Source organism: Nuphar pumila, chromosome 7, assembly GCF_984573655.1.
Source record: "Nuphar pumila chromosome 7, dmNupPumi1.hap1.1, whole genome shotgun sequence".
NCBI classification, from domain to species: domain Eukaryota; kingdom Viridiplantae; phylum Streptophyta; class Magnoliopsida; order Nymphaeales; family Nymphaeaceae; genus Nuphar; species Nuphar pumila.
This window is the reverse complement of record NC_143255.1, coordinates 121,968,114-121,995,340: the sequence shown is the minus strand read 5'-3', so window position 1 is coordinate 121,995,340 and position 27,227 is coordinate 121,968,114. Positions and strand designations below refer to the sequence as shown.

General features: G+C 37.9%; 1 protein-coding gene across 1 annotated transcript in view; it reads left to right on the top strand.

Annotated features, from left to right (window-relative positions):
* The window catches only part of KU70 (ATP-dependent DNA helicase 2 subunit Ku70-like protein), a 147,358-nt gene that overhangs the window by 104,823 nt on the left and 15,308 nt on the right, over positions 1–27,227 (top strand). Inside the window, exons 13-14 of the mRNA XM_090015016.1 lie at positions 798–859; positions 15,162–15,222. Coding sequence (XP_089871142.1) covers positions 798–859; positions 15,162–15,222 — 123 coding nt within the window. The remainder of the gene's footprint in view (positions 1–797; positions 860–15,161; positions 15,223–27,227) is intronic.

The window sequence follows — 27,227 nt, the reverse complement described above, 5'->3', positions numbered from 1 at the left end:
CAAATATCTAATCCAGGTTACCTTCGATGAAGCTGTGGCCATGTATCGAGAAGAATCAAGAACTAAGAAACTAAAAAAAGATCGAACAGAGAAAAGAGAGTTTGAGGTTGCAAGGGGATGATCTACTATCTTTCCTTAGGGTGGTCTTTACTTACATATTGAAATTTAATATATTTTACATAATGCCCCTGTACAACATAACAAATGCACATATAGTCTGAAATAGCTGTATTGCCCGTGACGCCAAATCTATTGTTAGCACATGCTTCTTAGAAACCTACACATTGTTTCTTCAGTTGTTCAATATGTACTATAGCTGACAGTGAATTAATTTTTCATGTTTGCAAGGATCATAAACTTGCATTAAGGTTTTTACTGCATTTTGTATTTCTGTAACACTCGGTGAACAAGTTCAGTTATTTCTTTTTTTTTTTTGAAATTTCTGTTCACCGACTTTTAGTTATTGGAAGCTAGTGGCGTTTATTTGTTTAGAAGCAACGAACTACCCCTGCTAATACTTTGCTAAAAGTTTCCATGTTATTTCTTGAACCATCGTGAATTCATGCATATGAGGGTACTTGTTTGGTTCATATTGTCCTTGATGTCCTTATGCAGAAGCATTAAATTGTTTTTAATTTTTGCATCCTTCTACTTGTACAGTTTGTGCTTCTATGCTTCTGAAAAGTATAATATCGCACTCATTCTGCTAGTCATTTTGTCTGACATCACTTTCTTATGGCTGTTGCTAATGTGCACCTCAATGCCCTCCTTAATTTCATTGTTTTTTCTTGTTGTAGGAAATAGTTGGAAGCACATGTATTTTTGTTGCACTTCATAGAGCAATGATTCGACTTGAGAGGTTAGTAATTGCGAAGGACTTGTTCAGAGAATACCTCTATGAACAGGAAAACCTTTTGTATTTTCTGGTTTAATATGTATTTTTGCAAAATTATTCACTGTGACGTAATTCTGGTGCAGATGATGCACATGGCAGGAATTATTCCTTGCATTCACTGGTTAATGTGGATTTCACAATATGATTAAGATCATACAATCAAATTTGGTGTTTTTTCTTTAATTTTGGTAGCTAGCTCATCACTTCGAGTTGGACCTCACTGTTTTCCACTACTAGAAGGTTCATGATGTGCATATAAGATCTCGTTAAAGGATTGAACAGAATTGCGTGAACATGGAACATAGAAAAAATGGGGGCATTTGAATTCTAGAAATTCATCTCATTAATCACTTGAGTAGATTATTGTGTCTCGTTCTGGTGCATGGGACTGCTGTAATGGTAAACTAAATGATACAAGTGTGGTGGAGCTGTTATCCTTGGTTTAGTGGAAGGAGATGTTTTAAACTGACCTCTCAACTCCAATTGTAAGAATTAGATTAGTGGGTAATGTTGGGGTGGCCTCATTGGTTGGACTTTGGTAACTAAGATTATCACAATAGGTAGAATATTGCCACTAACTTGGATGACACTTCTGTTCAGTATTGCATTTATGGGTGCTTTATGTAAATGTGTTAACTTTTGGCTGTAACGAAACAAGCAGAAAACAAAATATCTGCACAAGCACAAACACAAGTCCACTAAGGGAGACAATACAAAGGCTAAAGGCAATACAAAAGCACAAAAGTGCATACAAAGGCTACAAAGAGCCAAACTAGAACACAAGAAAGTAAAAAATATAAATGTTATTGATTATAAAATGCTTAGGAGAAACATAAATAGAAGAGGAGCAAACAACCCCTATATATACATGTTTTAGGGCCTTGGTAAGCTCCAAAGAGTTGTTGGGGGCTATAAATATCAAGGTTGTAAGTATCATATTGTTGCTTATGTCTGTCGGGCCCATAGTAACACCGTATCGTATCGTATCGTAAATGTATCATAAATTTTTAATAATTTTTTTAAAAAAAATGGAAAATAGCAAAAATTCTAAAAAAGTCATATCACATGAAACAATGATGCATTGCACAAAATACAACCATAAAATCACATATGAAGCATTTGCATCTCTATGAGCTGCATAAGACATCATCAAACATCAACTAATATAGAATCATAGATAATATTGCATGCATATCTCACAAGAACAATGCAAAATATTAAATATCTTGCAATTAATAACTTGTCACAAGACTCATACTTTTATATTACATAAAAATACAAAATAACCAAGTTTATGAACAATTAAGTGTTAAATAGCCAAGTTTTTTTTAAAAATATTACATAAAATTTCAATAATCATAACCATCTTCATCATCATTATCTTCTTCTTCTCCTCCTTCGACATCCACATCGTCTCCAAGATACATGGGGTTTTCATTATATACCTCTTGTGCTCCTTCCACGTTGATCCATTAAATGTCCTCTTCATTCAAAAGAGTCCCTTCTTCTTCAACCCATGCATTCAATTCATCAAAATGTTCTAAACTGATGGGATCAAATTGCTATTTATGCCTTCTTGATGATAACTTTTCGATTTGCCTAAAAAGATTACATAAAAAAATTAAAATTAGTTGGGTTTTGAATGGTATAATTTTTTTCAAAATAAACACATAAAAATGACAAATAAACTTTGTAATTTTATATACCTATGCCTCAATCATAAGTTGTAGCGAACATAAAGGAGGTTATTGAGCCTTTTATGCTCCAATCTATTTATTTTTTGTATGGATTTGCTCAAAGACACTCCATATTCTCTCGCATCCACTTGCACTACATGTTTGGCTAAGAATGTGATTGACAAACGCTCTCAATTTTGAAACATTACTTTCAAACCTGGTCCACCACGTCTTAAAAAAAGCAAAAAAAATGAGAAATCAATAAGACTAACATATAAGAAGCAAAGACAATGACAATATGCAATTAAAATTGAAATAGCAAAAAAAAATTACTTGGATGTATCGTGGCATGGTTTCACATTGTTGTAGGTCTCGCCATATCATGCAATGCATTTTATAAGTTTTCATTTCTTTCTTTATGAATTTGATATTAAATGCTATAATCAGGGTTCAACAATATCTACAATCCAAAAGTTTCTTGTTGACTTTTTTGTCCATTTTAAACGTAAGAGAGTATATAAGTGCAAGATTTAAATAATATGTTGCAACATGAAGAGGTTGATGAAGTTGCCCAATCCACCTATGATTAATGTTGTTTCATATAGGTATGTACAATTTTTTCTTGCCCTTCAAATTATCACTAATGGTTTCTTTTGCCTTATCCATGGCCTTATAGAGATAACCCATAGTTGGTCTGTTTTCACTGTCAACTAATTGAAATACCTTCACCATTTGTATAGTTATTCTCAACAATTTACATATGAATCTCAGAATTCAACTCTGAATACAATATCTACAATTTCTCTAGGCTTTCTTTTTTGCATATAGGGATTTGCATTTCACTCATCTGATGAAAACATGTTTTTTAGTTCAGTATTATTCTTTACTAGACTTTGTACGGTCAAAAAATTCGTAGCAAATCTAGTAATTATACTATGAATCAACTCAGCACCACCAATGTACTTTCAAATTAGGCTCAAAACTCATGCATGATTGTAAATAAATTTAGTAATTTCTTGGCAGCATTCAACTGTCTGTTGTAGCTCATCCATGTTGTCAAAGTTCTTAGGCATGAGGTCTATGCAATGGGCAACACACGGAGTTTAAAAGAATGACCCAATTTTTTTCGCTAATTCTTTATCTACTGCCCTATAATTTATTCCATTATCAGTAATAAATTGCACAATATTTTCAGGTTCAACCTCTTTCACAACCTGATAAAAAACTATGAGCAATACATCTGTTATCTTGGGTGTATTAGACATATCAATTGACTTCAAAAACATAGTTCCTTTGGGGCAATAGACAAGAAAATTTATCAAGGTCCTTGACTTTTTGTCTGTTTGCCCGTCTTCTATGATGCTACACCTAGTTTCTCTTCATAATTGCCTCATCTTATAACAATATGCCTTCACTTCTTTCGAATTAGTATCTAAAACTTTTCCTCTCAAAGCATGATATGAAGACATCTTGTATCGAGGACCGATACTGGTTATGGCAACTTCCATTGCTTGAAAATGAAAAAAAAATTATCGTATTGAAAGGAATACAGACATCATAGAACCATCTCTTAAACACGACATTTGCTTGCTCGACTAAATGATGAGTCATAGCAGTATGAACAGGCTGTGCCCCAGGGGCAGTCCTAGGAGAAAAAAAGCTCTTAATATAGCCTCTAGCTCTACCTCATCTCGAAGAACTTCATCATCTTTTTCTTTTTGTGCCTGTGGAGACATTACTACTGGCACCAACCACACTTTTCCTCTTCGCTGCAGAACTTCCTACTTCTGATCCTATGCTAGGAGTTGTAGAGAGATCATCTTCGTAATACACATCCTCGCAGGACTCCATGTACCTTATTTCTGCTTCATTCATCTCTCTTTCTTGTTTTTTTTCCTCTTAGATCATCAAGTAATTGCTGACATTGCTATTTCACCACATCCAACAATTTCTTTGAAGTGCATGCTTGCACATTATGATGTGTCTCGACTAAATGATGCTTCATCTGAGAGATACCACTCAAAAAACTATTTTGACAGTAGTTGTATTTGATTTTTAACCGGTTTTCACTCGTTAATTGAGTGCACCGTTGCCATGCCGGATCTTCCGATGCCATCTTCCCTAAAAAACACTCAATAACAAGCAAATAATATATATATTTTTTACCTTAAGTCACTTGAGTGAAAAATGGGTGGAAATGCACTCTTGAGAAAATCGCAAAATCCATCTCCCTTGCGCACAAATCATACCTCAAATCAATCTCATGGTTCCTAGGATGCGTGAGTTCCCTTCTAACAGCCTCTAAGAAATGGAGAAGTCGGCCCTCACGAGGCTTTTAAAACCCAAAACTTAAAAAACGAGTTTCGGGTCCTTTTTAAAGTGCGTCAGACCCATATCGTACGATACGACATGATACATGTGTGTATTGTACGATACACCCGATATAGGTACAATACAGACTCATATCGTGATACGACTGTGTATTGTGTCATAAAAGCCAAAAATAACAATACGTATCATTCTATACGATATGGTACAATACAGATAAATATAGTTGTGGGGATGACTCCAACAACTCTATGGTCCTTAGACCATAGTGCCCTTGTACAATATAAATGGAACAAAAATAAAAAAAAAGAAAATAAAAATTACAAAATGCAAGACTATCCCTAATAAACAATACCTTTTATACATGTAAAATTACCAAAATTCTTCTGATGAACATTACCTATTACAATAATGTACATAATTATTGTTGAGACATGCCTATAAGGGCATTTTGGGTTTACATATTATTATATATTGTGTGAGGGTTATTTTATAATTTGGTGCTCACGTTTAGTCTCTATTTAAGTAGAGATTAAACCCTAATATGAGAATGTGACTTTCCCACTCTCTCTCGGTTTCTCTCTCTCTCTCTCTCGGATCCTGTGTGCTCCATTAAAGCTTTAACATGGTATCAGAGTAGCGTGCGACCTTGGGTGCCTGAGTTCCAGCATCATCTTCCTCCGAGCAACATCTCATCAGATAGTCAGAGGAGACCGACATCCTTCTCTGTTGATCAGAGTTTGGTCCTTCTGTGTGAAGATCAAACTGGCGACAGATCTGCAGTCAGACCTAGTCACAACTATTGACTAGAGGTTGTTGATTTGGCAAGCTGGAGCATAGATGATGTTGCAGTTTGATATCTCGGTGTTGAAGTCTTGGCGTTGACGATGTTGCAGTTGGTGGTGATTTAGAGCCTGTCGCATGATGTGGACTAGATCTGTCTCCATTGCAGGCGTGTTAAAGATGATGTGATCATATCGGATTTGTTGTAGTCGTGAGTTGCTGCTGTTAATATCGTTGTCGTGCTGGCGATCAACGGTCTCTGTGTTGACGTGGGTTGCTGTTCATGTGGGTTGACGTGGTGATGTTAAATCAGATCATATTCAGATCTGATCTTTGTTTTTGGTGTAGTTGAAGTAGTCTACAGCAGATTTGCACTTTGGTTCCCAACTTAATGTGCTTGCGCCTATCAAATATTGATTTGCTGGAGTGTAAGCATCTCAATAGTTTTGCTGAGATCATCCAGAAAGTGGTTTATTTGTCTGCGTCTTCTGGTTGCTGTTGGTTTTACATTGGACTTTAGAACCCTTTGGCATGTCTACTAGAGATCATATTCTTATCTGACATTTTTTGTCTAAGTTAGATCATATCTATGGTGGTAGCGTGGATGTCGAATAAGTCTGCTAAGTTCGACATGAACCAGTCGCGTCACGGTCTTGATATTGTCTAAAGTAGCAGTTGCTGAGTTGATCAGTTCTGATTCGTATTATTCAGATATGAAATGGGTCGTGATATTCAGTCTATTAGTGTGGATCTGATCTGAGTTTATATCAGATTGACTGTTGTGGTGGAGAGGTTAATGTACCATTGTCAGCTGGAAGTTTTGGCAGTTTTAGGTATGAACCAAACACATCTTTATTGTGTTGGATGTGTGGTATTGATATACATCCTATAGCAATCCTTTGTTGAGGTGGAAGGTTTTGGTCAAGTTCCTTTAAAATTATATTTGAAGTGTGGATCTAAAGAGACGACAATCGTGTATCTCAGATTTCATTGGTAAAATCCAATCCAGATATAGTCGGTTTCATAGTTGGTTGTTGGTGTGCTCATGTGATTGTACCTTTTTTTTTCAAGCCCATTACTTTTCCTTATGGATGCAGATTACTCCAATGATTTTGTAACTCTTAGTCGGGCTGAATATAACAAGCTCCTTACCTTAGGCTCATCCACATCGAAGTCTTCTGTTGCAAAGGTTGTGTGCTCGGCAGGTGATGGCCTATTTGGCCAAGGTGGTAGGTGGATCATTGATTCTGGAGCATCCAGACACTTGTGCGGAAATTCGAGTAACCTTTTGAGTTTAAAACCTGTGACTGATCAAAAAGGGGTAGTTCTTGCTGATGGCAGCTCTTCCCCAATTGTAGGGCAGGGAAACATGTCTATTTCCCCTACTCTTCAATTGTCGCATGTTCTTCATGCTCCTTCGTTTCCACAAAATTTATTATCCATCAGCCGAATGACAAAAGAGTTGAATTGTAGAATGATTTTTGATCCTATGGGGTGCACTTTTCAGGACTTGCTGACGGGGAGAAGGATTGGTGGCGGCTATGAGGAAGGTGGTTTGTATTATCTACATCAACCAGAGGTTTCGACTTATTCTGCTGTTACATCATCCTCAAGTCCTCTATTGTGGCATCATCGTCTAGGTCACCTTCCAGTGAAAAAACTTCGTCGTGTCATTCCTCATATACCTCCTTCAGTTTCCTTTCAGTGTGAAACATGTCAATTGGGAAAACATTGTCGAAGCTCTTTTCCCTCCGGTCAGAGTCCGTCAAGTCAAGGATTATTTGATCTTCTTCATGTCGATGTGTGGGGTCCGAGTAGGATTCCTAATAGGACTCAGTGTCGTTATTATCTAGTTATTGTTGATGACTTCTCAAGGTTATCGTGGGTGTTCCTGTTAAAAGATCGGTCTCAAGGTCCTGTCATTCTTAAATCTTTAATTGCCGAGATAAAAACTCAATTTGATGTATGTTTTAAAATTGTTCGCACTGATAATGCTCTTGAGTTCAAATCCAAAGACTTACTTCAATTCTATTCTGCTAATGGGATTCAACCTCAATTTACATGTCCTCATACCTCCTAGCAAAATGGTGTGGCTGAGAGGAAACATAGACAAATCCTCAATGTTGCTCGGTGCCTTATGATTCAATCTAATATGCCTGCTTCATACTGGGGCGATGCGGTTTTGACTGCCGGCTTTCTTATAAATCGCATGCCTTCAAGCTCTGTGGAAGACCAGATCCCAATTCAAATTCTCCATCCGGAGGCTCCTCTTCCCTATCCCCCCTAAAGTTTTTGGATGTGTGTGTTTTGTGCATAAGCTAGGTCCTGATCGAGATAAACTTGCTGCACAGTCTATTAAATGTCTTTTCCTTGGGTATCCTAAGAACCAAAAAGGATATCATTGCTACGACCCTATATCTCATAAAGAGTATGTTAGTGCGGACGTTACCTTCTTTGAGTCTATTCCTTATTTTTCGAGTACTACTCCAAAATTACAGGAGAGCCTTGGTGATATCCTTCCTCTGCCGATTCCTCCCTTTCCGTTAGAGTCGCTTCCTCCTCAGCCCTTGGCTCCATCGTCTGGTGTGTCTTGCTACCGAAACCCTCCCATAGTATACATTCACAGGGTACCACCTACCTCTATGCCACCATTATCTCCTTCTCCTGAGGTAAGTATTTTTGAGCATACTGCAGTCTCTGCTTTTGATGATGATCTTCCCATTGCTCTGCTCAAGGGAAAGAGACAATGCACTCTTCATCCCATCTCACAATTTGTTTCAGAAGTTAATCTTGGGGCATCCATGGAGAATTTTATTTCAGCTCTGTCTGCCTCCTCTTTTTCGCTTCATCACAGTCAAGCTCTATTCGACTCCAACTGGATGCAGGCTATGCGTGATGAGATGGATGCCCTATGGTCTCGAGGCACTTGGGACTTGGTTGATCCTCCCACTGATGCAGATATTGTAGGCTGCAAATGGGTATATAACATTAAATATAACTCGGATGGGTCGATTGAACGGTACAAAGCCCGGTTGGTTGCAAAAGGCTATACTCAGACTTATGGTGTTGACTTTTTTGAAACTTTTTCCCAGTTGCTCGTCTTGGCACTATTCATCTCGTTCTTTCTGTTGTTGTGCACCATGGATGACCCCTGTTTCAGTTGGATGCCAATAATGTCTTTTTGTATGGGGATTTGCATGAAACTGTCTACATGCAACAACCCCCAAGCTTCGAGGTTCAGGGGGAGTGTCAGAAGGTGTGCAAGTTGAAGAAGGTTATTTATGGCCTGAAGCAGAGCCCTCGGACATGGTTTCAAAATTATTTGAGGTAATGTCGAGTTTTGGATTTGTCAGGTCAACTTCAGATCACTCCTTGTTTATCAAGAAAACCAGTGTTGGAATTGTTGTTATGGTGGTATATGTCGATGACATCATATTAACAGGGAGCAATGCCCAAGATATTTCTGCAACAAAAGATCATCTTCAGAAACATTTTGTTACTAAAGATCTTGGTCACCTTCGATATTTTCTTGGTATCGAGGTTGCAAGAAACAAAGAGGGCTTAGTGTTGTCTCAAAGAAAGTATGTGTTGGATTTATTAAAAGAGACTGGAATGCTAGGAGCTAAGCCAACTAACACTCTAATGGATCCCAAAACTCACATGTTCGATGAGAAGTCTGACTCTGTGGATAGTGCCAACTTTAGATCCTTGGTGGGTAAGTTGTTATATGTGACTGTTACTAGACCTGACGTTTCATTAGCCGTGAGTAAAATCAGTCAGTTCATGGACAAACCTACAAAAGTTCATTGGGATGCAGCTATGATGGTTCTTCAGTACTTAAAGTCATCTCTTGGTAAAGGTCTGTCGTTTAAACGAAATCCCTCCTTGGACGTTGTTGCTTACACTGACGCAGATTATGTGGGGTCTGTTGAAGATAGAAAGTCAATATTTGGATTTTGTGTGTTTGTGGGAGGAAATCTTGTTACCTGGAGGAGTAAAAAACAAACCGTTGTAGCCAGGTCGAGTGTTGAATCTGAATACCGAGCGATGGCCCAGACCGCAACTGAGATTATGTGGGTAAAATCAGTTTTGATCGAGCTTCAGGAGAAAGTATCCCTACCTATGTTGATGATATGTGACAATAGGGCTGCTACATATATTGCTAACAACCTAGTGTTTCATGAAAGGACTAAACATATTGAAGTTGATTGTCACTATGTTCGCGACTTGGTTCAGGCTGGGTATATCTGCACCGATCATGTATCTTCCGAAGATCAAGTAGCTGATGTCTTTACCAAAGCCCTGGCGAGGCCGAGTTTCTCTCGCTGTTGTGACAAGCTTAGCATGATTAATATCTATGCTCTAGCTTGAGGGGGAGTGTTGAGACATGCCTATAAGGGCATTTTGGGTTTACATATTATTATATATTGTGTGAGGGTTATTTTGTAATTTGGTGCTCACGTTTAATATTTATTTAAGTAGAGATTAAACCCTAATATGAGAATGTGACTTTCCCACTCTCTCTCGGTTTCTCTCTCTCTTGCTCTCTCTCTCTCGGTTCCTGTGTGCTCCATTAAAGCTTTAACAATTATATATATATAATAATCCATATTTTACACCCCCTCTCAAACTTATAGTGTAATCACCAAAAGTTTATTAAGAAGAAAGATGAATTGAGGTGCAAGAAGAGCTTTAGTGAATAAATTTGCAAGCAAGTATTCAGACAACAACTCAATAGTTCCTCTTAGATATTCATCACGTACATAATGACATTTCATCTCAATGTGCTTTGTTCGCTCATGGAAGGTGAAGTTGCTTGGAATGTAAATTGTACTTTTATTATCGCAACACATAGTATCTGACAATCCTCAAGACTGCACTCATGTGCACAGAGGTTGGGGCGCGGTGGAATTGACTCGCTGCATGAGCTATACATGGTCGGGTGATGTACAGGTAGGTGAGGGATCCAATCAGTTGTTTATATGGTGCAGGATCTTCAAACAATGTTTTATCTTAAAGCTTTAACTTAACATTTACAACTTCAGGAGTCTCCACCTTCTTCTCTTCTGAAATTCTTAACTTAACACAAATGTGAGTAACAAGTTTCATTTGTGACATGGCATCCTATGAGTGAGTAGGCAACTTCAATTCCTAAAAAATATCTCAAAAACCCCAGACAAAACATATCATTTTTTTTTAAATTGTTTTGATTTCATTAACTCCCTTTTTGTCATTTTCAGTAATTATCATATCATCTACATACAATAGAAGTATAACAATGTTAGTACCTGTATTCTTGACAAAGAGAGTAATGTCAGTATAATAAGATTGAAAACCCAAACTAATCATAACAATACTGAATCTATCATACCAAGCTTTAGAGGATTGTTTGACCATACAAAGTTTTCTTTAATATGAGTTTTTTCCTTTTCAATATCAAACCCAGATGGAGGATTCATGTAAACTTCTTCACTAAGTTTTCCATTGACCAAAGCATTTTTGATATCTAATTGGAAAATAGGCAACAACTATTAGGGTTCTCACGTTAGTCATTCTCGCTACGAGTGCAAAGGTCTCTTCGTAATCAATCCCATACTCCTAAGTATACCCTTTGGCAACTAACCTAGCTTTGTATCTCTCTAGAGTTCTATCACTTTTAGTTTGACCTTAAATACCTTTTTACATCCTATGAACTTCTTTCCTAAAGACAAGTTATCTATTTCGCAAGTGTTGGCCTTTCGAAAAGCTGCTAATTCTATTCTCATGGCTTTAATCCAATGAGGACTATTTTTGACTTCATTGTAATGTGATAGCTCATGGTAGGAATGAAGAGTTATTAAACAAGCTCTATAGCTTGAAGAAAATGAATCATAGGAAACAAACTTATTTGGTGGAATGAAAATTGGGTCAGATCTCCTAGGTGTGGTCTCATCTATGGGTAGATCTTGTGAATATTTTTCATAAGCACATGGTTGGTTTCTTTGCTCACGTCGGGTATAGACTTGTATGCTATTAGAAGGGTTCTTAACTAAATTGTCATCTCTATGAGATAACTCTAAATTACCATTATCATGGTGTTCATCATTAACATCAAAGATAGAACCATTATCATGGTTTAATTCATAATCACTAGATCCACGAGAACCAACTTCTTTCCTTGACAAGAGATCAAACAAAAAAGCATAGTCTACTTCCTCTTTGTTATTTTTTTTTATCAAAACCATTCTCATTTTCTAAGGTCACATCCGTGAAAACAAAAAGTTTATTGTTTTTAGGTTCAAAACATTGAAAACCTTTTTTATTCTCTCCATACCTCATAAAAACACATTGAATAGCTTTTAGAGACAATTTATCATTTTTATGACTAGGCGCCTAGTTGACGCCTTTGACTACATAGCTTAGAGGAAAGGAGGAAGCAGTGGTTGCACCCGACATTAAAGATGATGACTTGAGGAGTTGTTGGAATGCCTTCGTTAGTTGACAAAGGGTATCTTTAATATCTTCATTTTTGCTTGATTCTTCCTTCTTGGGTGTAGATTATCCTACGGAAGCCATATTGTTTTTAAGATTTGGGCATGCCGGTTTGATATGACCCGGTTCATTACAAAAGTGGCAAACAAATTTTTTTGATCGTTCATTCTTGTTTCGCCTTCCAAAGTGTAGGGGCTTGTAAGTTCTTACATTGTTGCCTGATCTAGACACCGCTAACGCTTCATCTCCTCCTTTAATCATGCTAAGACGAGTTTCTTCTTGACATATTTCGGCAAGAGCTTCTTTTAGAGGCAATGGAGAAGATCTGTGAAGGAGGGATGATCTAACTTGTTCATATTTTGTGCGTATATCATGCAAAAAAAAAATTCATTTGCTCAGGCCTAAGTTTCACATCCTCAGCGGCTGCCCACTTTGGTTCTAGGAGTGCCAATTCATCCCATAGAGGGGATAAGGAACTAAAGTAGTCATGGACGCTCATGTCCCTTTGTTTAGTAGTTCTAATCTTCTCTTGCAAGAAGTATCGTCTTACAAGGTCTTTTTTAGTATACATGAATTTCACAAACGATCATGCCTCTTTTGCCTTTCTAAATTAGACAATATTGGCACGTATTTTAATATCTATATTGTTCATAAACCATGCAAGAATCTTAGCATAGTTACTCTTTCAATTCTCTACTTTTAGTTGATACTCATGAATGACTTTCATTTGTGCATCTCCTTCAAGAGTTTTTTCTTGGTGAGCTTTAGTTGAGGCTCGAGAATAGTGTCCATCACATATCCCTAAAGTTTCTTCCCTTTGAAGTGGTTCTTCATTGCGGTAGACCACGTCATATAGTTGCTCCCAATAAGTTTGAACGAAAAATCTATCTTAGCATCTTACTCCATAATGAAGTTGAAGAACAAAAGAGAGATGGATAAAGAGAGAAAGAGGAAAGTGACTATAATCACGTCCACCACGATCTTTATGAGCACATGATACCTTGATCATCATGAACAACTTGTTCCTAGGCCCTTTGGCTCTGATACATTTTATGAAACAAGTGGAAAGCAAAATACAATGTTCACAAGCATAAACACAAGTCCACTAAGGGACAATACAAAGACCAAAGGCAATACAAAAGCACAAAAGTGCATACAAAGGCTACAAAGAATCAAACTAGAACACAAGCAAGTAAAAAGTATAAATGTTATTGATTATAAAATGGTTAGGAGAAGCATAAACACAGGAGGGGCAAACAACCCCTATTGTTAAAATGTATCATTCGACAATTGTAATATTATATATATTTTATATATATAAAGGATAATACATATTCATATATGGTATATATGCATATGTATTATCCTAATTATATATATAAAATATATATTTATCTATTTATAGGCACAGGGGTAGTTTAGACATTTCACAGTTTTTACGCATATTCCATTTGGAATATGTTTGTAATTTTATTTTTAATTTTCTTTTTTATTTTTCCCTTTTTTGTGGTTTGCGCCACCTAGGGAGGCTCCCCAAAGAGTCGTTGGGGAGCCCCCAACGGTCACAAATGTGATCGTTGGGGGTCCCAACGACTTTTTTGGGAGCCCCCTTGGTGGCCCCTCTCTTGTGTTATAAATAGGGGTCTCCCCCTTTGTATTCTTTACTCCTTGGAGGAGCTTATGCTCCATTGTATGGGGTTTATACCCCCTTTTTTTCCTTCTTCTTCAATAATATTCAACTTATGACTTTATGTCATATTTTTGCCCCTTGTGTGGGTTTATGTGTTAGCACATTATGTGCTTGTGTTGTTCCCTTTAATGGGTTTATTCGCACTTCATGTGCATGTGTATGGGTTCTTTATTGAACCTAATGTATTCAAAGCCACTTTCTAACACCTATATATACATTTTTTAGGGCCTTCGGGAGCTCCCAAAGAGTCATTGGGAGCTCCCAAAGACTCTATGGTCCTTGGACCTTAGTGCCCTTGTACAATATAAAAAGCACAAAAATAAAAATAAAGAAAATAAAAAATACAAAATGACAAGACCATCCCTAATGAACATTACCTATTACACATGTAAAATTACCAAAATGCACCTGGTGGACATTACTTATTACAACAATGTGTGTGTATATATATATATATATATGTATATATTAACATTGGCATGTATTAGTATCAGAGTTCCATACTATATGCTATCTCATCTTTTGTGTTGTTAAAGGTTTTTCTTGTCTTTTTGTGCTTTTGTTGTTGCTTGTATGTACTGCCTTCACATTTTCTTAGTTTATTTTACCTTTATTAGTCAAGGTACAAAAAGTTGAGTTTTTACTTGGTTCAGCTGCAGATGTCATGTTAACTTTGTATGTCCAACTTGACCATGTGCATGTATTTCCATCATGCACACAATCCATATTTTTGTAGAAACAGGAAAGTCATAACAGTATATGTATTTTTAAGAAGGAAATAATAATATTTATGGGTAGATGTACATATATTTGTATTATTGTAGTATTTATGTGCATATAAGCATATTGTTCATCTGTTATAGAAACTTGTTGGGACTGTCTTGGTGATTCAGCTGAATGAAGCAATTGTTAGGCAAGTTATGGCAAGAACCTGGACGATGCACTGGCCAGGTTTTGTAGCCTTGTTGGGTCAATTTGAGTGAGTTGTTGGTTTGATTCATCTGGTTTAGTGCCTTATCGCTGTATACTAAAATATTCTTTCCTGGTTGCTCTTAAAAGATTTTATTCATTTATATCCTTGGCTTTTTATATTAAATTTCCTGATCTTCCCTAGGTTTTAAAAGATATAAACTTTTGAAATCATCTTCCCAAGTTTTTATAACTCATCTATATTTATAATTGTTCATGTTTGGATCTCTGGATGAAACATTGTAAATAGTAATTATCACAGAAGATTTTGTTTATGTTATGAATCTAGAATCTTTATTTTTTTCTCATCCATGCTTTGCGGTGCATGCTTGATGGTTGGTTACTGCAGATATGCTGTTGCATTTTATGGTAGCTCCTCTCATCCTCAAATAGTTGCTCTTCTTGCCCAAGTAAGCGGATGAAATCTCATACCATATTGTGTTTATGTTTCCTTTTATGTGATTATCCATTTTTCCCGAAGAAACCAACATTAAGCATGTGTCATGAGTCATGACTATAATAATGTATTATGTGCACAATGGGAATGTTGAGAGAGTGAGAGGGGCCTCCTCCAACCGCCATTTTACTCAAAAGATAAAGCCTCCTCCAACATCCCTTTTACTCAAAAGATAAATGTCCCCTAGTGACTAGTCAGAGACTAGAGCTTGAGCGCCTAGCTTGACTATCACTGCCTTGTCCCACTTTTGACTACTAAGGGCCAGGTATAACTAAATGTATGCATTTTGACACGCCAGAAGTTCTAAATGCTAAAATGGAGTTATGTTGGAAAATCCTACATCATATTGCCAGCTAGATGGAGCTCTTACCTTTCTAACTATGAAAAGATCGGATATTGCTCATGATATTCATGTTGTCGATTAATTTCAACATGATTCAATGTTCACATGAGTGTTGGTCTTCAGATAATTTGATACGACAAAGCCTCTATTTTCAAGAGACTTTATCCTGATCTTTTCCCTTAGATCTATTTGCTTGCGTAGTTAGATTGGGGAGGAAATTCTATTTGTAGACACTGTATATCTAGCTTTTATGTGTTCTTAGGATATTCTCTTAATTCGTGTTGGTGCAAAAAACATGAAGTCTCATTTTCATCCATCGACGACTACTATGACAACTGAATTAGTAATGCTAAGGCACGTTCTCATGAATATGTAAGTCAACTATCACAACTTTTTTGAGACGACAAAAATACAGCCCATATTGCAAGAAAGACATACTCTGTTCAGTCTATATCCATTTATCAAGTCTGGATCTCTTTATAGGACCCATTTGCACATATTGTAATATATATAGTGTTTTGAGCATTTTTGTCCTTTTCTTTCATTGCAAATGAAGCATATCCATGGGGATATTTGCGTCTTTCTTTCTTTTTGATTGTTGCTATTAGCCAAATACATTTTTGTCCTATGTATATTAAGCCATTGTAGTAGGTGCTTATATAGACCTCATTACTGTTCATAAGATGAATAAAATGGAGTTCTTCAAATCTACCTGTGTTGAAAACCTTTATGATTTACTTGCGTTCACTTGAATAAAGTTACACGACATTTGGCCTCAAATTATCAAAATTTTCAATGAAAATTTAAGGCTTCCTAAGGCCATAAAAAATTCCAATATCTTCTGTTTGGCCTAAAACCCTTTTCCGAATAGTATAGATCCACTATTGTAAGAATGCCTCAAAAATAAAGTAGGTGGAAGTGTTTTCATGAAGGGATCTACTAGTATATCTAATTGGGCATATTTGAAATTTTCAATTCCTTTTATTAATATGTTTTTGAAATATTTAAAATTCCATTTTATATGGGTTTTTTCTAAGTGATGCTTCAGATTCTTCAATATGTCTAACATCACTTAATTATCTGTCTTCGCATAAGATTCCCACTGATACATAAAGAGGGTAAATGCCAACTTGCCAAGAGATAACATAAATCTTTTAATCAAAACGGTTTCCTTGGCTATTTTTGTGGTAGCAGAGTATTCTGCTTTGATTAATATGGTTGTACTAAACTGTTTTTGTGGACACCAACATAGCTTTCCATCACCAAGAGTGAAGATATAATAATATGATGGTTTTCTCTAATAGTAACCTATGTCACACGGTATACAATTCAGGTATGCTTAGTACAATACAATAATTCTCAAAACTTAGCACATAGGGACACGGTCTTACACACATATATATGTATGTATGTGTGTTTGTACTAAACAACAATTCTAAATCACTATAATTAAGAACATACTAGGTTGAAATTGAAATGTAATGTAATTAATGACAACTTTTGAAAGAAAAAAAAAATAGAGTACAAAAAGATCACAAAAAGAAATAGATAAAGTTAATGACACAATGTTGAGTATGTGAAACTGCTAAGTGAAACGTCCAAGTGACATAGATCGTAGTTTTTTCCAATATGAGATAGTATATCACTACGAAAGTATGTTTCATAGATCATACAATAGGCTGCAGGTTTTAATTGTTTTTATCTGAATTTCAACACCCTCTTCTTGAGTCACTTTTTAATCTACTAACCAAACCTCCTGCATAATCCCCATCTAATCTAGTCCAACAGATTGCAAATATAAATCAACCTATGATACTCGTCTTGTCTTTAATGATTTTTTATATTATAAACACCCTATATTGGAAGTCAACATTTCATTTTCTCTGAACTCGTAAACTACTTTGTTTCAATCATTGCAATGCTTGTGTCTGTTTAGACAATAGAAAAAAAGGAACTATTAAAAGCCAAGGTGTATAATCATGTGGGATTTGGAGATGAGCTTAAATGTTGTGTGCACTATTTGTCTACTCCTACGATGCATAAGTATGATTACTAGTACATGTGTTGGTGTGGATGAAAACAACCTTTTATTTGCCTCTGCAAATGATCCCACATAAAAGGTAATGGGCTGGGTTTGGATTAACCATGAAGTGCTAGTCATAGTTGGCAAACCCGGTGAGTCAATTCGGGAATCGCCTGAGTCGACCTGGACCCTCTTATGTGTTTTTTGTCATGCATTTTGTGGTTTTAATGCATAATGCCCATAAAAAAATACTTGTTATAAAGAATCATATGTTTTTAAATCATAAATATTAACAATTATGTATAGTTGAATACTTATATACAATATTTCATAGAACTGCCCTTCGACTGACAGATCTTGTTGTTGAGGAAATCTAGAAGAGTATGGGACGGGAGGAAGAAGAGAACTCGTGCTTTCTGGGAATCAGCAGCCTCTCATTTCATTCAATTGGCTGCGGTAAACCTTAATTATATTAAATAGGGTTACAACCTTTTTACAAGGACAAAAATGCCTTGTATAAGAAAAGTAAAATACAACATTATAAAACTCGATATGGATATGGATCCAATAAGGGATTCAATTCCATTCATATTCTAATAGTATTGTGAAAAGCGTTGAGGCGTAGTGAGGCGCTCCACCAAAAACCAAGGTGAGGCGTAAGCCTCGAGGCGTTAAGCGTAAGCCTCAAATTTTTTTTTGAAAACTTTTAAAAAATTATAAAAATATAAATAAATAAAGAGATGCTTTATTGATGAAATAACAACCAATAAGAAATAGAAAATCTCAAATAAGTACTAAAAAATATGAGATTAACATATAAAAGTAACTAAAAACTGATTACATGACTGAAAAATATATGAGATTAACCAAAAAAAGTTAAAATATACTAAGAAACTGATTACATAACTGAAATAACTGAAAAATATATGAGATTAAACTACAAAAGTTAAAATATATGTGATTATTCTAAAAAATATGAGATTAACATATAAAAGTAACTAAAAAAATGATTACATAGCTGGAAAATATATGAGATTAACCAACAAAAGTTAAAATATATGAGATTATTCTAAAAAATATGAGATTAACATATAAAAGTAACTAAAAAACTGATTACATAACTGGAAAATATGAGATTAACAAACAAAAGTTCAAATATACTAAGAAACTGATTACATAACTGAAATAACTGAAAAATATATGAGATTAACCTACAAAAGTTAAAACATACGAGATTATTCTAAAAAACACGAGATTAGCATATAAAAGTAACTAAAAACTGATTACATAACTGGAAAATATATGAGATTAACCAACAAAAGTTAAAATATAGTATGAAACTGATTACATAACTGAAATAACTGGAAAATATATGAGATTAACCTACAAAAGTTAAAATATATGAGATTATTCTAAAAAATATGCGATTAACATATAAAAGTAACTAAAAAACTGATTATATAACTGGAAAATATATGAGATTAACCAACAAAAGTTAAAATATACTAAGAAACTGATTACATAACTGAAATAACTCGAAAATATATGAGATTAACCTACAAAAGTTAAAATATATGAGATTATTCTAAAAAATATGAGATTAACATATAAAAGTAACTAAAAGACTGATTATATAACTGAAAAATATATGAAATTAACCAACAAAAGTTAAAATATATTAAGAAACTAATTACATAACTGAAATAACTGAAAAATATACAAGATTAACCAACAAAAGTTAAAATATAGTAATATACTAAGAAACTGATTACATAACTGAAATAACTAAAAAATATATGAGATTAACCTACAAAAATCTTGTTGATTATGTCTTAGAAATCTTGTTGTAAAAAAAAAAAAAAATTGGCGCCTCAGGCTTGTGCCTTGAGGCAAAGAGGGTCGTGTCTCAAGATGAGGCGCGCCTTTTGTGCCTCAAGGCCTGTTTTTTATAACATTGCTTATATAGCTTAGCCATTGATGCCATGTGATAAATTTAGTGATTATATAATATGGATTTTGATTTTTTCCATACCTTAACACTAGAAAATCTATAGTCCTAACTTGTCCGAGTTACAGGGTCGACCCTCTGACTCGAGAGTCAAGGGTTGGGAAATCCGAATCTGAGTCACGTGTTTGTCAACTTGTGTCAACACAGGTCGATACAGATACAACTCTTTTGGAAGTGCCCATGTTACATGGGTTTGCTCTAATCTCAAAAAATACATTTGATTGTTGAAATTTGAAAATGTTTATTGTTTTCAAGGATTTTTTTCATGGAAAGGACTCAAATTTATATTTTTTACTCATCCAAGTTTAACCAGCAGAAGGGGATTACATTGGAACTTTATTTAGGAGAAAAGAACTTGACTGGAACCTATCCGAGATTAGATATGATGTCATTTACAACTAGGGTTGGCAATCGGGGCTGGTTGGCGGGTCAGCATACCTCAACACGAACCCGACCCATTTATTAAACGGGTAACCAGACTTAACCCGTTTAATAAACGGGTCGGGTAAACGGGTTAGTGGGCGGGTCGGGTTCGGGTAAACGGGCAGGCGGGTCAGGTACGATTTAATGGTTTGGCGGGCTGGTCGGGGTCGGGTAAATGGGTTGGCAGGTCGGGTTCGGGTAAACGGGTTGACCCGCTCGCCTAACCCGTTTATTAAACGGGTCAGCCGGGTTGGCGGGTTGGCATACCCCTAACACGAACCCGACCCGTTTAATAAACGGGTTAGGCAGGTCGACCCGTTTACGACACGAACCCGTTTAAGCCAAATCCGAACCCGGCTAAGAAGCGGGTTGGCGGGTCGTGTCAGATTTTGCCACCCCTATTTACAACTCTCTAGACATTATTAAGTGGGGAGTGTAGGTTTAGTTTTTCAAATATAATAAATCATTCTTGTCAAACCATCAATTGTTGTATCACTGGAAAAACTTACACACACCAGATTCTGGTGGATCCAATGCTGATTTCTATTTAATGGACCATGTAGATCACATCTATGCTGTTAGATTTACCAAGAGAAAAAAAATGGGGTTTGCTAGGTTGTTTATAGGTAAAATTGATTGTAAAAATCATTGGTCATATATAATTTATATGTATATATATTCATTTATTTATTTATGTGGGTTACTGTCTAAGTCACACGAACTCGGCTATAAGGTCGACGCCCCCGCGTCGACACACCCCGACTTGGGTGCGGCTTCGGACATGGGGCGGACACGGTCAACCAAGTGTCGGACTCGGTCAATGCACCGGGGTCGAGTGTAACACCCCAAAAATCCAGGACTTGTAACTTTTTTGAATAGTTTAAAAAGCTTTGAAATCATACAATAATCAGAGTTTAAATAATACTTCAGCGGAAAATGATATTTTTAAAACCACAAGTCAATGGACCTTGAGCGCATTACAGCGTAAACTTTCCTTTTGTCAAATCCCGCACAACCATTGAAATCAAATGGTCTAGAAACGGAGTTTCAATAATTGAGAATTCGTTTGTTGAAACCAAGAAGAAGCTTACTAAAACAGTTTTATTAACTCACGGTTTAAGAAAAGAGAAATTTTGAAACACACTTTATACCAAATTTACCAACATGTCCTCAAGAACAAAACGTCAGGAAAAGAGCTCTATCTTGATCTCATCACGCCATCATGCCATCGCGACTGTATTACCTATCTATTACCTGCCCATAAAATGGGTCAGTTTCACTAAAAACTGGTAGGTGCACAGACATGACAATACAACAACAACAACAACAACAACAACAACTACGCCTTCATCCCAAAACAATTGGGGTCAGCGATATGAACCAAAAAAGAAATTCATTTTGGGTCTTCCACATGAATCCTTTTCCTCCAATCATTTCTATCCAACGCCATGTCCTCGGTGAGGTTCAAAGCATTCATATCCTGACAATATTGAACATAATTAAACAGAATAATTTAATATGTCATGTAGACAGGCAATTATATAGCAATTTAATTTCAACAGATTCAGAGAGCAACTATCATGAGCACAATGCTAAAATTATTACAAGCATTTTACTGGCACAAGTAGGCTAACTATTACAAGCGAAGCACTGCACAAGAAAGTTAACTAGCAAAATACAATGCTTCGTCAAGCACACACACAATTCCATAAGTATTGAACCTGTTGTACCCTATAACTTCCATATGGGCATAACTCAACAAATTGTGTGATCAGATTATGTTTCGATATTAACTGGCCAAGCGGGTACGCACAAGGCACGACTCTAGAAACAACCTAGACTGATCCGGGGGTTTATTATGCTATGTATTTTATGATAACCCGGATAGCTGACTGAGTCCGCACCTAAGGGGACGGTCGGTGACCAAGAGAGAAATCCCCGAAGCAGCATAAACAATAGATGCATCCCAAACATGGAGAGTTACCACTTAGGATAATTATGGTAGTCTCATTCCCCTAACTTCGATGACTGGGGAAGCCGAGTCTTTTGCTCGTAACTGCCATTAATGGCCTGTCCATCGAAGTTTTGTACCTTCCTGTCCTCTCTCCTGACAGGAGTCAGCGATTCGAATGAGTACATCAAGGGTAGTTAACTGAAGACCCATTCTACATACCCTGGTCTTTCGACCCACTCGAGTATCTTGCCGGTGAAGGCGAAAACATCACTTATTTAGGTGATCACAACATTTTGTTATTTGCGCTCATCGAGGTTGCCACAACCTACTCATCCAATCATCGCAACGTAAGAAGACGTACTTGTCAAAAAGTACGGTCGTACATGTCATAAGTACGACTATGATGAAAGGGATATGGTTCCACAAAAGAAATCCCAACAGATATTATCTGCAAAAGAATTAATACAACACAGCCTGGCAAGATAAGTTTTGAATTCACTTCAACAACATTTTTCATATTTCATGATGCAAGGTCATCTCGGATCTCTCGTCCGATCAACAAAGTACTTAACATGTTGTGCATGTCTAAAAGTACGCTATACTGAACCAGGGAGGTCTGTGGGCTTCTCAAAAGGAATACCCAACACACAACTTCATAACAATTCAAAAAAATATAGGAGTGCTCATTTGGCACGATTCATCCTTAAAAGCCATAATGCCACATTAAGTCATTCACACAAGACACAACACTATCAATCTTACATCCAAAATTTATCTTAGTATCGACACGTGACACTAGATTGATACATAAAGAATGGGTCCTTCAACAGAACCCCACTCATTCATATGCTCATGCCCCTAATCGGGGTTATTCAAAATGAGCCGCAACTTGAATCAAGGTTATAAAACATTTCTCCCAAGTGTGTGGACTTGGGAGGGGCCAAATGTGACTTCGCAATCCTGCAAGACTTAATCATACTTTGCAAAAGTTGTGCATTTTGAAGAGCCCTGGGTTTGCAGAAGGAAATCCTCTTTAAAAGAACTATAGTGCACAAGTGCAACTTCTAGTGTTTTGAAACAAGTGATATCAGGATAGGCACAAGACTACGTTTATGTAAGTACATATTTACCATAAATATGAGCATATGCAGGTTATAACCTGACAACAAGCAACTCTCGACTTGCAATGCCGCACATCGAGCGAAACGCACATAAGTAACACACGAGGTACCAAAACCATACCTTGACCGGTTAGAGAGGCAAACACATAAGGTCATAAGTAATACACGAGACACGAAGTCGTACCTCACTCAAAGGAAACGTGCAGGCAAAAATGTATGCAAGCAAACAAGGGCATATGTATTTCAAGAAATACGAAACTACACCTCAACTCATAAGCAACTATGCAAAATAATGATCGAAGCATGAAATTGTACATCGACCCATAGGAACGTACAGACAAGTATATATGCAAGCAATTAAGGGCATGAGTATTGCAAAAAGGTACGAAACCACCTTCAACCACATAGGCAAATACGCAAATTAATACTCGAAGAGTACAACCATACCCGAACTCATAATTATGCAGACAAGAAAATATGCAATGCAGAAACAATATAAATTTAAGTATATCCAGCATGGACATCTTAATTATTTTAACTTAATTAGGTTCATCAATTGCCTTTTGTGCGACTTTACCCTACCTTGGGATGTCGTGCAGCTGCGTACGCATACGCGTGAGGATAATACGAGGGTTGAGCAGCGGAGCACGATCGGGACCTGTTGCGTAAATATGCAAGAGTGTTAAATATTCAATTATGTTAATATAATTAATGGTGCAACGGGGCAAGGGTAGAATTAGGCGATGGCGGCACCGACGACAACGGGGCGACAGGGAATGAGCCACTGTCAAAAACAGCGAGGCGGAAGGGGGTCAGCCCCTGCCGACAGCAACGAGGCGGCAAGGGCCCTACCCCTGCCGACAGCAGCGAAGCGGCAGGGGCTGAGCCCCTGCCGACCGCAACAAAACAGCAGGGGTTGAGCCCCTGCCGACAGCCATGAAACGACAGGGGGGCCAGCCCCTGCCGACAACACGAGACGACAGGGGACCAGCCCCTGCCGACAGCATCGATGTGGCATGGGAGGCAACCCCTGTCGACAGCCACGAGACGGCAGGGCTAGCCCCTGCCGACAGCAACAAGGAGGCAGGGCCCAGCCCCTGCCGACAGAGAGAGGGAGAGAGCTCGGGACGGGGGGGTGACAGGGGGACAAGCCCCCTGCGTGCAGAGAATCAAGGGGCAACAGGGGGGTTATCCCCTGCCCTCCCAGAAGCCAAGAGGCTGCAGGGGGGTGAGTCCCTGCCAGCCCAACAAAACAAAGGGCGACAGGGGCATTGCCCCTGCCAGCCGAGATAGGAAGGCAACAGGGGCACTACCCCTGCGCGCCAAAACCCCAGAGGCAGCAGAGCGAGCCCCTGCCTGCCGGGAAACATGAAGCGGCAGGGGCATTGCCCCTGCCTACAGGTGATCTAGGGGTGGCAGGGGGACTGACCCCTGCCAGAAAAAGAGAGACCGGGGCGGGGGTGACAGGGAGGGCAACCGACCTTCCGTCGGTTTCCCTGTCACCCATAGGGGTGAGGGGGTGTCGCAGGGGCCATTGGTCCCCTGCCGGCACTCCGGCGCACCCCCAGAGGGAAGAGGGGACGACAGGGGCCCATAGGCCACCTGTCGGGCCCCCGATGGGCACAGGGAAGGTGGGAGGCCGCGGCAGGGGCTGTGAGCCGCCTGTCGGCCTCCCGGCGAGGTGACGGAGAGGGGGGTGAGGAAGAGAAGAGGGAGGAGGAGAAGTGGCGTTGCTGGGAGGCGAGGTGGCTGGCGATCGACGGCGTGCGCAGGGAAGGAGGAGGCGTCGGTCGTGGTTGCCGCCTGCAGGGAACGAGAAGGGGGGCGGGGCATCGTTCCTCCCCTCCCGCAATGCTCTTAAAGAGCTCGGGGAGGGGCGACAAAAGGGGAAACCCCGATGGGTTTCCCTATCGGACCGAAGGCGCGGTGGGGGGGGGGGGGCGGCGCTCGGGAAGAGGATTTAAAATCCTCTTCATGCGTCGGGTTATCTTAAAACCCTATCGCAGGCGGGCCCGGGTCGGGTCCGGACCCGGCCCGGCCCGGGTCCGATAAAATAAATTGTTTTTTTTTTTTGAAAAAAAACGTGGGTTTTACATCGAGTCCATCCACAGTTTAGACTTGGTCAACTTTGACCGAGTCTTTTTGTCCATTTTTAGGGCAAAAGATGTATAAAACCTAAAAAAAAATGATTTTATATATATATATATATGTATATGTAGAAGTTCCGAAAACTAACACACACAAAGAGAGAGAGAGAGAGAGACTACAGTAAAAATGAGAAAACTCGTTAAGTTAGATTAGGGCTAATCTCTATGTTAAATAGAGAGAGGCCAAAGAAAAAAATTACACACAAGTCCCTCATTAAACATTAAATATCAAATAACCTCTAGTTTAGGAAAATTTAAACTAAAAACCTCTTAATCTCAACACTCCCCCTCAAGCTGGAGCATAGATATCAATCATGCTCAGCTTGCCACAACATTTTGAGAAATTTGGTCTAGCAAGAGGCTTTGTAAACATATTTGCAACTTGGTCTTCCGACTTTAGATATTTGGTAGAGATATAACCAACTTGAACCATATCTCTTACATAGTGACAATCAACCTCAATGTGCTTTGTTCTCTCATGAAAGACATCATTGTTCGCTATATATGTGGCAGCCTTGTTATCACACGTCATGGTCATAGGAGAGGAAACCTTCACCTGAAGGTCATGAAGAACAGTACGAACCCACATCAATTCAACAACTGTTTGGGCCATAACCCTATATTCTAATTCTGCACTTGATCTAGAAACCACATTTTGCTTCTTACTTCTCCATGAAATCAAGTTGTCTCCCAGAAACACACAGAATCCTATGGTAGATTTTCTATCCACTATAGATCCTGCATAGTCAGCATCAGAATAGGCCACTATCTCCAGATTACCACCTTTCCTGAACAATAACCCTTTTCCTGGAGAAGATTTTAAATACCTGAGAATCATTATAGCTGCATTCAAGTGTACCTCAGTTGGTTTGTCCATAAACTGGCTAACTTTGCTTACTGCTAAAGCAATATCCGGCCTGGTAACAGTTACATACAATAGCTTCCTTACTAGTGAGCGATAGCTTTTGCTATCAAGCGGTTTTGACCCTTCTTCAGACAACTGAACTTTATGGTCCATGGGAATATTTGCTGGTTTAGCTCCCAACATTCCCATTTCCTTTAATAAGTCAAGAACATACTTCCGTTGAGACAAAACCATCCCTTCACGGTTCCTGGCAACTTCTATACCCAGAAAGTATCTGAGTGAACCAAGATCTTTTGTAACAAAGTGTTTTTGAAGATGAGCCTTTGTGGCTTTAATATCTTTCACATCATCTCCTATAAGAATGATGTCATCCACATATACCACCATAACAACTATGCCTGAGTTAGTTTTCTTGATAAATAGTGTATGATCTGCCGCTGACCTATTAAAGCCAAAGCGTGACATCACTTCAAACAACTTTTGAAACCATGCACGCGGACTTTGTTTCAAGCCATAAATCGTCTTTCTCAATCTACACACCTTCTGACACTCCCCCTCAACCTCGAATCCTGGAGGTTGTTGCATGTAAACTGTCTCAGATAGATCCCCATATAAAAATGCATTTTTCACATCTAATTGATACAAGCTCCAACCATGATGAACAACTACTGAGAGAACAAGACGAATGGTGCCCATCCGCGCAACAGGAGAAAAGGTTTCAAAGAAATCAATACCATATGTCTGAGTATACCCTTTTGTTACTAATCTGGCCTTGTACCTTTCAATAGAACCATCCGATGTGTACTTTATTGTATATACCCATTTGCATCCAACAATGTCAGCATCCACTGGGGAATCAACTAGATCCCATGTATGCTGAGACACTAAAGCATCCATTTCTTCTTGCATAGCCAGCTTCCAGCGATTATCTAGCTCTGCCTGTTGATAGTTCAGATGAATAGTTTCAGCGGATAAGGCTGAAATAAAAGTTTTCATCTGATTTCCAATTCTGTCATCGGAGACAAAATGAGATATGGGATATAAGGTACATTGTCGTGTTCCCTTGCGTAGAGC